General features: G+C 40.9%; 1 protein-coding gene across 2 annotated transcripts in view; it reads right to left on the bottom strand.

Moving 5' to 3' along the window:
- CLIC5 (CLIC family member 5) overlaps positions 1-13,876 on the bottom strand; it is a 78,232-nt gene that overhangs the window by 45,972 nt on the left and 18,384 nt on the right. Inside the window, exon 1 of one of the 2 annotated variants that reach the window (XM_021527241.3) lies at positions 12,943-13,308. The exons of the other annotated variant lie outside the window; for it this stretch is intronic. Within the exon in view, the coding sequence (XP_021382916.1) occupies positions 12,943-13,005 (63 nt within the window). The 5' untranslated portion in view covers positions 13,006-13,308. Of the gene's footprint in view, positions 1-12,942; positions 13,309-13,876 lie in introns of those variants that run through there. 2 annotated transcript variants of the gene reach the window in all.

Raw genomic sequence — 13,876 nt, forward strand, 5'->3', positions numbered from 1 at the left:
GAAATATATAACTTTCTATAAAAGTTATATAACATCTTCAAATTTCTCATCTTGGCCACATCCTTCCCCAGCTCTTCAAGACTGGACCTGAGGAGCTGTCTACAGTCAGCATTTCTAAGATGCATTATTATTGTTGAATCATCTGTTTTGAGATAAACTCTGAATCATGAGGCCATGGAGCAGAGATTCTGCTCAGTGGGAGAATGAGGTGTTGCCACAGCACAGGTCACAGGGCTGCTGGTGACAAGGAGCCACTTCCCACTCTGAAACAAGTCTTCCCACATCTGTGTTCACCTGCCTTTGGTAGAGACTGAATAGCAAGAAGATTTATGGAGTGTTTAGAGAAACATGCAATTGAAGATTTGTAAATATGGAATTGAAATATGCAACAGAAGATTGCATTTGTGCACTCTGAGGAGCTCCTTGTGGCTCCATCTTGGACCAGGCTGAGTACAGAGTGCTTAATGCAGAGGAATCATCATTTTTGAACCTCAAACAAGACCCACCCAGTCCTAGGACTGGTTCTAGAGGTTAACTGTGAGACTCTGAGATACTGCTTTAAAAAAGAAAACAAAAATTCAAATTTTGTGCATCTCGGTACAAGAAAGGGCAAAATAGAATTCTTTGTCAAACTGCAGAATGAAAATTTAATTAAAATTAACCAAATGCTAATTGAGGACTGAAAATAGACTTAATAATGAAGGGAATTTCATTATTAATTGTTGCACTGAATCCTCTTGGCATGTCCTGGGCATTTAAAAGACCTAAGCACAGAAAAACAACAAATACTGCCATTCTGAGAGAACCTAGAACCTGCAAGAATATTCCATTATTCAATCCCTCTTCATTCAGGAAGAGCTTTTTAAAAAAATACCATAAATAAAATAAACAAACAATAGGTTTCCAGTTGCACACTGAATCAGCAGCAATGGCTCATCACAAAACAGGGCAGTGAAAGAAAATAATTTCCCCCCATGATATGCATTTGCATCTGTTTGAAGTTGCCCATTCAGCAGCTAAAAGCAAAAGGAAAGCAGTAACACAACATGACTGTTGATCCACACAAATTGAGTCACAATCTAGAAAAACACCAGCAACAATAGCAATGATCCATCAGGGCTGGTTTCTCTGATTTCCACTCGTTTGGGACAATACACAGGTATAGGCATGCACCAGCAGGCAGAACAACAATAGCTACATGCCCTGGGTGTCGAGGTTCAGGCTGCTTATCTGGGTGTTAAAATGTCATGAAGAGGACAAGCTTGGCAATCCATACAGAGAAGCACCAGCCCAACCTGAAAATTAATTCAGTATTTTGCCAGGAATCAATCCACAATGATTGGGTAGCTTTTACAGTCACTCATCTTTGTAAAGGGAAAAGAGGGGAAATTTTATCTGGACATGCTACTGGACTACACAGATATAAAAATGGATGTTGGGGCAAACGTTTCATAGGGAATGAAGCCAAGGCACAGGGTTGTGGCATGCCTTAGGCAATGACAGACAGAAAGGGAATTCCACTATTGCATCTCCCAGTTTAGCTCTTCCTCACCTCATCTTCAAGGTCTGACCTCTACTGGCACAACAATCATCAGCCCAGCCTTTGGAGGCCCTTCCAAAGTCTGGCCCTGGCATAACCAGGTTTGATAAGCACATAAGATAAGCAATCCCATGTTTAACCAGCACCTGAACAATCACATTCCACTGTCACACCCAGGACATGTAAGCAGCCTCTCAGCATCACTTCTGCCAGACTAGCCTCAACCAAATTTGTGGTGTTGTTCAGAGGCACAGAAAGCAAAGATTCCTTCTATGCTTCAACTGAGCCCTGTTCTGTCTTGTCAATACCTCCTCCATAGCAATGTCCTGCTGGTTTGCAGATTTTCTGGCATGTTTATTCCTTTCTTGTCCCTAGCTATGTGTACTTCATTAGAGCATGTCTATCTGAACCAGAGGCAGACAGAGCATGACTTCTTTGCTGGTCCATTCCAACAGGTTACAACCTTTACAATTATTATTAAGACTCCTCCTACTCTGACTACATTTGACCTTAACTATTAATAAGTTGCACAGAGAAGTTGTGAATTCCCCATCCCTGGAAGGGATCAAGGCCAGGTTGGATGGGGCTTGGAGCAGCCTGGTCTAGTGGAAGGTTTCCTGTCCATGGCAGAGGGTTTAGAAGCAGACAGTCTGTAAGTCCATTCCAAGTCAAACCATTCTGTGATTCTCTGTCTTGTTATACCTCTTACCACTGTACTAAAAAGACCCTGCAGATATATTTAATATTACAGTCAAGTGATGCTTGCTCTTTTAATTAAAGGAGAAATGCTGCCTTCAGGAAGGCAATCTTTAGCAATTTTTAAGCCTTAAAATTATTCTTCTCTACTTCTTTTCCAGTATCCTAACACACATAAGTTCTGTGTGTTGTTTAAAATAGCCAGTCAAAAGATAATCTAAACCTTGACCACTCCCTACTAATAGCAGTGGCAAAAAGACAAAGTAAAAATGCACAGATGTGATTAGTGTGATTTGTGTGTTTGTTATTGGGCTATTTACTGTGAATTACTATGCCTGAGTGACACATGAACACTGAATTAGTCATGCTAAGTGCTCTACAAAACCCAAAGGACACAAGAGCTATTGACTAAAGGACAGAGCACAGGATCAAGGTGAATTTCTTGCTGGTTCTCCTTCCAGAAGGCGATGGCTTCTTATCTTCTGCACCTGTAAAGTACTGACCATGACCATTGTCAGTACTGTAAAGTACTGACAATGCTTTGGAAATACTATAAAAAGGCATCTGTATTTATTTTTTACCTCGGGGAATGGTTTTTGCAAAGACCATTTGCAAAAATGTTTAGAGGTGCCTGCCAAAGCACAGAGCAGCCTGCACAGCCTCCTTTGCAGAACTGGGATCTAAGGATGCTTAATTGCTATCTAGGAAGTTTGGAGAATTTCTAGTATCACCCTGTGCTTTACTACCAAGAATTAAAAAAACAAAACCCAACACTCACAAAAAAATTCCATCTTCTGAACATTTAAAACTGATGCTAAACATTCTTTTCTGAATACAGAGAGTTGCTGAACTCAGTTGTCAGATTTCTGAGATGGAGCACACGAGGATTAGCTCCTCATACTTTGAACTCCACTGTGAGCCTGCAGCAGCACAGTCTCTTTGAGGGTGATGAGCCCTTCTCCAAGAAATAGAGCATTGCACTTATGTCCTTACCTGCAGCAGAAGTTATATAAAATATGTCTCCTTTGGCATCTTCTTGGTTAAGAGAAACAGAAACTAAAGCCATACCTAAATCAAGCAAATTTTCTCTGTGCATAAACCCCTTTCCCATAATCATGAACAGGTTTTAACACCTGAGATTGTGGTGAAGAGTGACCTGAGTCAGATGTTTTTCTTAGACCAGAAGAAACAAAAAAATTGTCCAGAGAATTTGTGGATGCTTCCTTTCTGAAAGTATTAAAGGCTGGGTTGAATGAAGCTCTGAGCAACCTGGTCTAGTGGAAGGTGTACTTGCCCATGGCAGGGGAGTGGTAATTACACGATCTTTAAGGTCCCTTCCAAATCAAACCATTCTATGATTGTAAGAAATGCAAGAGAAGTTACAGAAATAGTTAAGAAAGGGCTTCTTTACAGCAGGATTTACATAAGAAAGGCGGGGGGGGGGGGGGGGAATTTACTACTCCCATATAATATCCTTGCAAGTTTTATAGAATTTAAAGTAAATGAAAATCAATTTCAGCTGTGAATATTAGGCCTTGAGAATTTTAATTACCTTTTGCAGCAAGCACATACAGGTGAATTCCATAGGCTTCTGTCACCTACACTGCACACAAAATTAGCATCTATCAAGATGAGGATTTAGAAGAGCAAATTGTCAGTATCTGAGCACCTTTATCCTCCTTAATATAATGTCCTTTACACCAGAGTAGCTATAGAAGGGGAAGTTTCAACTCCTACTGTCCTACAGATGCATTAATACAACACAGCCCTCCTGAAATACATTACAACTAGAGCTTTATTTCAGTTTTATGAAGGGTTGCCAGAAATACATAAAAAGGAGCTATTTTAATGTCTTTTGATCAGGTGTATGGGGAAAAAGGTAGAGAAGCCCTTGAGCTCCAGATATACAATACCTCTTAAGAAGTAACCAGGCTGCTTTGGGGATCAACACAGAAATTATTGGGATTACAAGACTGGTATAAATTTATGAGTCTGTGTGTGAGAACAAGCAGGAAAAGCAGAGAAGTTGGTCTACAGAAGATGCAACACGTGCACAAACTTGGCACCAGAGAAGGACTGGTATCGGCATTTTATCAATGTGAGGTGAGCCTGAAAAACTTGCCTTGGGTCACTGAAGGAGGCAGAAAAGCACAAAAGTAAAGAAATCCTGTGAAGAATTTGTGTCAAAACCTGGAAATACAAATATTACTGAGTTTAACATGTAAAATTTGCATTGCAGGACCTTTTCACAGTTTGATGAGAAAAATAATAAAAATCAGAGAGTTTGAATGATGGGAGCTGTGCTGCTGCTTTCTATTAAGATAAAGTGCTGAAGTGCTTATTTGTTCATAGACTGGAAAGTAAAAAAAAAAAGAAAGGTTGATTTGGGTTTTGACAAACTGGGGCCATTTAAACATGGCAAAACTTTGCTATGGTGTTTTAGAGAACTGCATCTCAGGGGCTTTGTGATCCAATCTCTTTTTGGAGCACATCTCCTCTTATGACACTGTACCCATGACATTTCTGTGGTGCATCAGAGTCACTGAATCAAAGAAGCATATGTGTTGAATCCAGTGAATACCACCATTAATAAAATATAGATACATATAGAAAAGTAAAATCATAAACACTTTAAAAATAAGTCATGAAATTATTCTTGAGAGAGACAGAATAATACTAATTTACAAAGAATCTTTAAGAGAGAGCAAAAATCCTATCAATTCATCATTCTACATTTACGTGTGTACTGGCAATCAAGTTATGTAACAAACAGCAATGACATGTTGTAAATGCAATCAGTTAGATTAAGTTCTACCCTTAGGTATTATTAGATAAATTACTGGCTTTGGAACTGCAAAACACAGCTGGATACACTTTGAATTACTTCTGTTCCACTGTAATAATTTCCAAGTCTTAAATTTAATATAAAAATCATGCCAGGAATACATGATGCTGATTAAATTCCTCGGATACACAAAAACCAGATTTTTTAAACTCATAGCTCCAGATGTACATATATATCCCTGCTACCCCATCTAGATGAGTTTTATTGCATGTCAGCAACACAGAAGTGCAAAAAAATGGGGAGAACAAAAGACAAGGAAGGAAAGGGAATTAAGGAAATTACCACATGAAATTTTACTGTGTCAAGCAAATCACTTCAAGCTATTTACAAAGTACCTACTGTAGCACTTTAGGTACCAGCTCTCATTTCCTACATCATGTAAGATTTAGAGACTGAGTCCAGCACAAAACCAATCCCTTCCTTATCCCAACTGATTCTCTCTGACTTTAAGTCAACCTTAGCTAAAAATGTATCACTGAAACCTTCTATTATTCATGTACAAAACTAACACATAAAGTCACAGCCCTTTAACATCTGCCTAACTCTCTTAAAAAGGAGTAATTTAAAAAACCTACCAGAGCTCCTAGCTGAAAAATGGAAATATTACTAACAAAATAATGTTTCTGTTACTTCTGCAGCATTGCTGGGAATATTTTGCTCATAACTGCCACATTTTGAAGAATTATGTGCCACACAAGAGCTACATGATACTGTTGCTGTGATGATCAATGTGCTCTCCTAAACAATCTTACCCAGCCTTCTATTAAACTCTACTTGACACAGGCAGGTGGACTGATACCAACATTAAATCCTGGAGCACAGGCAGACGTATTTCCTGCTGGCTCTCCTGGAAAGGCTCCCTGTGTATTTTGGGGATGTTATGTCAAACGATCCCAGTGACATTTGCTGTTCTGGATTAGCCTCAGCAGAGCCACGTATTGCCAAGAAAAGTTTCCTGAGGACACTGGAGCTTCACTGTCACCGCTGAACCACGACACCCAACCTGCCAGCCGGACGGGATGGGAGCTGCTAGAGATGGAAAAAGAGCAACCTGCAGCTAAAGATAGAGCACCCAGTGCACACTGGTGGCTAATTCCAATATTTAGAATTATTATTATTAGCAATAATAATTTCCAGTATCACCAGTTCTTCATGGTTAAATTAAAACATGTTTTCCCAGTTTGACTGTGTAGCTCAGAAAAGCCAGAAAAAAGGAAGGAGCTAGCAAGTGGAGTTTAAAGAAGATCTCAAATGCACTTAGGCAGGCCTGATTCTGCTGCCACTGAACTCAGCAGTACAAAACTGACTTGCTTTTGTGGCCACAACCCAAGCTGAATGTTTCTGAATTCTTATTTATTCGATTGGATCCTATTTGCAGAAAGTATGTATATTCAACAAAGCATGGAAATATGTTTCATTTTAAGCAGATGTTTTGATCACAATTAACATGTAGATCAGCTCCATCAAGTTTAATAAAAAGCAAATAGTCACAGCTGTTAATAGAGGAAAACCCCAAAACCATGGCAGATCAGGGTATCATTCACTTTTAACCATAAACTAAGGATGAAACCATGAACTTAGGCAGGAGACATGGCTGGAAATACCTTCTTAACTTGAGAACCAGTTTCCCAGGCAATCCTAAAAACATTCCAGACTAGCTTTAAGGTGACCAGGATAGTGAATATATCCCTGCCAAGTCACTTTATAAGCTTGGCCTGCTTAAACAATTTACTGCCTGTCTCTAATATTCCCACCAACGAGGCCCTTGTCTTGATGCAAAACAAAACCTCCAAATGCTCAGAGACAAAACAGACACACAGACGCTGCACTGTATAACTCAGGCTAAAGCCTCTTTAAAGTATTGTTTTTCTTCATCACAAGGAAAAACAAGCAACTTGTAATTTTAAAACATTTGCTAAGTGGTTATATGGCAATTTATTGAATTTTAAAGCAAAATGAATTCTTGCCAAGACAGATGTTTTTCCTCTATTTTTTAATTATTTTATTGAAAATGCTTAATATTTAAACAAAAAACCAAACAAACAAAAACCAAACAAACAAACAAAACAAAACAAAAAAAAAAAGCAGCAACAATCAGTACAGGTAGCATTAGCATTTCCCTGATTTAAGCAGGTCAGAAGTGGAGTTATTACAGATTTGTCACTCTGTTCATTCCTGATTTGACATGATCTTAGCAGAACCACTACAATGAAATACTTGAGTCCCAGTGCATGGAACGTTCAAAACTCATTTACAGATGTTTAAACAAACCTAGTAAAATTGTTTTCCTCCCTGGTGTCCAGACTACTGGTAAACCTTGTAAATTTTGTAACCTTAATACCAAAGCACAAGGCCAGGATGGTGGCAGAGGAGACTCAGGCTGCCAAAAGCCATTTGAAGAGACACAAACCATGGTGCCCATCACCTGCTTGGCAGCTCCAAACGGTAAAAATTCAAGATACACAGCAAAGCCTGTGCTCCCACCACTTCCAGGGTGACAGCTCAAAGTGTCAGAGACTGCACACACCGTACACTTCTGCTAGGGTGGTTGTGGCTTTTTCAAAATGTGAAAGGCTTGGCAACAAAAACATGTTATGGTCAGTCTTGGAGCACCAGACAGGTTGGACCAGATGTTTCAGTGTCATTATTCTTCTTTGTGCTTTTTTATCATTGTTATTTCCTAATTACCTAGAAAGTTTAGCTAAATATAGGAATGATTTTGTATGAAAGCCAAGCTGAGCTCATAATACCCAGGAAATACACTTCTCAAGAAACAGAAATTATCTTAGAGCCCTACAGATCTGATTCTGATTTCTCATCATCACTTAAACTTTTTGAAGGCAGTCTATGAATCAAACACACTGCAGAGCCTGTCTAGTTATAAAGGGTTAAAAGGTTCCTACCAAGTTATCTCTCCCTGTTTGCAAAGCCAGTACTGGTTGTGATAATGCTGAAAATCTGAAACTGAAATCGGTTTTCTTATCAGACTGATTATCTCATATTAAAACCACAAAAGCCTTAACAGCGGGGAATGATTGCTCGTAACAGGAGTAACACTTTTATTTATATCTTCCTTTAAGGCTATGTGACAACACATCACCAAAATCCAAACCAAGGTTGGTTTGAAATCACCTTCCAGCAGAAATAACTTTAAAAATCCAGGAAATGCACCCAAAAAAAGCCAGAACAACAACAACAAAAAAAAAAAAAAAAATAAAATAAAATAAAAATAAACCCACCAAAACCCACACAGCTTGCTTCTCCCTGAGATAATTTCTGGGATAATTGTCTACAAGAGGAGCAGTAACACCCTCCAGGGAGCAGCAGCTCCTGGGTCTTTGATGGAGCACACTGTTGTTTATGATTGCTCCATCCTGGCAGCCAGGCTCTCTGACTGACCCATTCATTCAGAACAGTAAGTTTGTACAAAATTTTGCCATCACTTTTAGACATAATCCTAATGGGCCCAGTCAGCTGGAAAATGGGGACATGTTAAATGTCTGAAGCAGAAACTGTGGAAGTTCAAGGCCTCTGAGGTCTCTTTTGATTTCTACACTTGCAGCACTTTCACATTTTCCCTAGAAGGGTGTTCAGCATGACTCTGGATGAACACTTTGAGAAGTAAAGCCTTACACATTTTAAGCAAAAGCTCTTGCTCACCTAATCCTAGAATGGTTTGGGTTGCAAGGGACCTTAAAGGTCATTCCAACTCCCCTGCCAGGGCAGGGACACCTTCCACAATACCAGGCTGCTCAGAGCTCCAGCCAGCCTGGGCTTGAACACTGTCAGGGATTCACAACTTTGGGCAACCTGCCCCAGGACCTCACCACCTTTATATACAGACTTTCTTCTTAACATGTAATATAAACCTAGCCTCTTTTAGCTTAAAGCCATCCCCCTTTATCCTACTGGCCTCTGTGGAAGGTCTCTCTGTAGCCCCCTTTAGGTACTGGAAGGTTTTATAAGGTTTTCCTGGAGCTTTCTCTTCTCCAACCTGTTTTCATAGCACAGGTGTCCCAGCCCTGTGATCCAACTGGTGGCCTCTTCTGGACTCATTCCTGTGGGTTCACATCTTCTTTCTGATGAGGAGCCCAGAGCTGGATGCAGCAGTGCAGGTGGGGTCTCAAAAGAGTGGAGTAGAGAGGCAGAATCACCTCCTTCAACTCAGGTTCCTCTGATTTGGGTTCAGCCAGGACACTGATGAACATACCCCTAAATATTAATATTAATCCATCAGTGCCACAACAATGACTCCTTCTAGAAGCAGCTGCCTGCCAGCTTACCACACATTCTCCTACCACCATGATACCACCATCTTTTCACTATCAGAAATATGGGTTAAGATATATTTTGTTATAGAGTGCTTCTAAAGCAGGAAGATTTTTTAAATTATATGTACTGTGGTCTTCTTGTGGGTTTGTTTGCTTTCTAGACTGCACTCTGAGCAATGCAGTTCTCTTTGCATCATGTTTTGTTTTCTATGGGTACAATGCATCTCCATTCAAATTAACTTCTGGTATTAGGTACTAATCCTGAAAGGCAAGGAATGTACATCCAAACACCTGTTTCCATTGCAAACAGAAAGAAGCCACAAAAGTCTTGTGGTCCTCCCTTATGGGTTTTAATTTCATTACTTCACGTAATAGGAGTACTATTTCAATTTTGTCATTAAGTTCACGCATACAGGTGCAAGATTGCCAGGAAAAGCTGAACATATCTTCCATCAGGGTGTCATTGTCGTTTATACAGAAGCACTTTGCTTCTCCAGCACACAGAGGATTGAAATTAAGTTACAGCAAGCTGGGTTAAGCACAGAGCAAGCACTACCTCCCTTCCCCACGTCTTCCCCAGCGTCTCACGGCACCACGCAACAAACCCTTCTCTTTGGCAGCTCCTCCAATTCCCTGTCAAACAAGTTTAGGGAGGGAATTGCTGCTGGAGAGTTTCAGAGTTGAGCAAAGGCCTGCTCACACCAGCTGCACATCTGACCAAGGCAGCAGCACCTCCCTGGCAGACCTCACCACTCTCCTTGTGTCCTGCCCCAGATTTGGGGGCGTTTGCTCTCAAACACGCACCTTGCAAGAACAAACACTTGTTCACAAAAAAACACCTCACAGATCCAGGTTAGGGCACCGTTAGAAAACAAGTGAAATCAATGGGGGTGATAACAAATAGGTGTGATAACCACCTGTCCCTGCCACAGCAGCTCAGCTGTGTCCTGGTGGTGCCCAGCCTGTCCTGAGCCAGGCTGCATTGGGTTACAGAGCAGCTCTTTTGGTTACAGCTCCGCTCCCTGCTTGTCTGTCTGAGGCTCCTGCACTCCTGGTTGACAAACAGCAAAGAGAAATAGAGCAATTGTGTAACACCTTTCTTTTTTTAACCTGAGACAGAAAATGCTTTTATTAAGGACACTGTAGCTGGTGAAAAACAGCCCTTTCTGGTTTTTTGGGGCTTGTGGAAGATACTGTTTCCACCAGGCCATATCTACTGCCCTACATTTTCTGACTTACTGCTGTATTTTTTGTGTGCTCCTTCAGGGATGCAGGACAGAACTCTTTTCCTTGGGTGAAATACCACCTCTGTAATACTCAAATGAGGAATTGCTCATTGATCCCAACATCCCCTGCTGTTAGAACTTGCCGCTAGTGTGGCCCAGTATATTTACATTTGCCACTTGTCCCAGTACCTCACAGTCCTCCAGAAGTTACTACTTTTCTGTTCTTTCCTGCCTTAAAACAGACAGAATAAGTCTGTTTCTTCTTTGCAGAGTGTCTCCTGGATCAGCCTTCCTGTTTACCTCCCCCTACTAATATCCTATTCTTTGCAGTCAACCTCCAGGAAAGTTTTCACCTGTTCATGATACTCTTATATTCTTCTATTTTTCAGCTTGTTTCTCCTTTGGATGTTCTCTTTTTGAACTTTTGAGGTGTATAATTTAATACTCTGGTCACATGCTTTACTATAGAACCTTTTAAACTTTTAATTAAATTAATGGCACCCTTCCAAAACATCAAGAATTGCAATTATTCAACCTAAATGGAAAGTCTCCAGGAAGATACCAATTAATTCTTCTGTTCCAGCTCTGAGTTTTATGTGAGTCTCTATGCAATTCTGTAATATGCATTATGCAGGAAGTCACATTACTAAAAATGTTCTTTCTGGAGTTATAAATCTTCAGGTGGTGGCATGGCTTGGTTTAAGGCAGTGCTCATTTTCCCCAGTATCTTATTCACACAATGAATCTGGGCAATGACCTTCACTTTAACAGCTGATGCAGTCAAAGGACCACATATCACAAACATCTGTGTCAGCCTCAGTGAAATAGTGTGAGAACCAAAACAAATCAGTAGCTACAGATTCCCATTCCAGCACACATTTGGCTGATGACAGAGTACCAAACAACATCACAAACCTATTTTTTAGTACATAAACATCTCCATTAAACTCAATTTGGTAGAAACAACTTGTAAGAAGTGAGGTATCTGGCTGTATGGACTCCTGCTGGTCCATTTTAGTACATTAAGCTCTCTGTAAAAAGTATCTACAGGGCTCTTATGAACCTGAAATTCTTGCAAATCTGTTTGCTACAGAAAAAGACCTCACTGCTGGTTCAGTCACAGCACCTGCACCTGAACTGACTGGTTTTGGAAGATGTGTAAAGAGGCCATGTATACATATCATGGATGTGGCTGACATTTCAAGTTACAGCCCAAAATATCCATCAGGGAGTACAAAGCAATTACATACTCTCATTTTGACAGAAGGGAGGGGTTGGAATTTGCTTTCCTAATCATTCAGGGCTCTGTTTGCTAAGGGTCTGAGGTAACTCCCACATATTCATAATAATCCAATGGATTTACACACATGGATTAGGTTCAGAGAGACCAAACACCTGCAAGTGTTCCAGAACAGACTGGACAAGATTTTAAGCAACCTGGTCTAGTGAAAGATGCCCCTACCCATGGCAGGGGGATTGGAACAAAAAGATATTTGAGGTCCCTTCCAAACCAAGCCATTCCATAATTTTACAAGGGCATAGGGGATCTCAGCCTCAATGTGTGTAGAGGCCTTAAAATGCTCTGAACATCAAAAAATCTGAGCTCTTCACTGAGACAGTTTGCATGAAGTTTGCTGTTAATAAGGTTGTATGTGTCATGGATTTCAACTGTGCCACTGATTTTAAAGGTAAGATTTTCACAGCCCAAGACCGACCCCCATACACAACTTGAAACATTCTGAAACCCTACCACATGAAAGCTGTAGTCATTTTTCTGTATTTTCATTTAATTGCTTTCTGCTCTCAGTCACCCTTCTATAAAATCAGAATGAGCTTCAGTCTGAATAAACCAACAGTAAAAACTGATTTTGTATCAGTTTAGGGAAAAAAAAATGAAGTATTGCAGAAAATAATCAGAAGACTGACAGTTTATCTCAACCTTTATTGTTTTATAGCCCATCAGCATTTCAGACCCAACAGCCTCTGCTGAGGTACCAAATCCTGGTATCCCCAGCTCTTCCCAAAAATGGAAAAGAAAGTCAGGATTCATAGAGCAAAACCTGAAGCCCACAACCTCAAGTGTAAAGTTAGGACACAGTACATTGCAGGCAGCAGGCTAAGAATAACAGACCAAACTCAGGAGGAGAGAATTAACAATAAAACACAGGAACTCTGACTCTCCCTCCACAACATTACCTAATTCTAATGTCACGAAGAAGAAAGCAGAGTGAGCGTGTGTGCAAGAGATAACAGGCTGTCACAGCACCGCTTCCGCTCAGAGCCAGAAAATTAAAGTTTGATTATTCAGTAGAAGCTGAGCCGACCTGAGAGCCACACCAGTGTCCAGTTCACAGCACAACTTACCTTCACAAAGAGCTCAATTTCAGGGTCCTTTCCTTCCCCATTAGCAGCAACAGAGTCTGTCATTTTTCACCCCCAAGGCTGCCAGCTGATCTCTTGATATTAAGTGGCTAAAGGAGGTTTCAACTGCACGGCGTGCGAGTTTCCCTTCTGAACCGCTCCCACAAAGCTCTTAAAACATCACTTGTAATGATAAAGCTCGAAAGGAGTGGAGTAAACAAGTTGCAGGTAATTAACAATAATTAAGAAAAGGCAGGCAGCAGAGGAGCAGTCCCGGTAGTTCTTCAGAGCAACAAGTGCTGCTGTGCTCTGGTTCAGTATCCTCATCTGTCAGAGCTGCAGCCCTCACTGCCTGCCCAAAATAGCCCAGAGCATAAAAAAACAGAGGGTGGGGTTAAACTCACAGGGGAGGAGACAAGCTCCTGGTACCTACGGTAAGATCAGTCTCTGAACAAATAATTCTGCTCTTCCCTGTTTTCAGCGTTTCTGTTCCCTCCCTCATTCTACAGCTGGGAGCACCAGGGACAGGGAAGAAGGAAGTTCTGCAGCCGGGCTGGTTTCGTTGTTTTAAGCAACAGTGATGTTTTTTCTGCTTTTCTGAAGGGTGTTTGTCCTACCTCTAGCTGTTCAAAGTCCTAATATTGTTATTGCTAAGAAAGGTAAGAGAAAAAGAGCCTGTGCACTGGCTGTTGGATCAACCAAGTAATGGGAAGAAAAGCAGAGCTTTGCCTCAGCAGCCCCCACCTTGTATGCAGTACTAAGTGGTACAGAAGCCAAAAGTCAGGTGAGAGAAGCACCTGTGATGTGATGGAGCTCAGGACCAGAGGAATGGGAATGTTTGGGTCCCATAACTATTTCTAAGCATGTCCATCGGGGTGCTGGTTGTAGAGGGGGGACAGGAGGGCAATGATTTGCTGGGTGGAGCATGGGAGAACAG

Source organism: Lonchura striata, chromosome 3 (genome assembly GCF_050655825.1).
Source record: "Lonchura striata isolate lonStrDom1 chromosome 3, ASM5065582v1, whole genome shotgun sequence".
In the NCBI taxonomy this organism is placed as follows: Eukaryota; Metazoa; Chordata; class Aves; order Passeriformes; family Estrildidae; genus Lonchura; species Lonchura striata.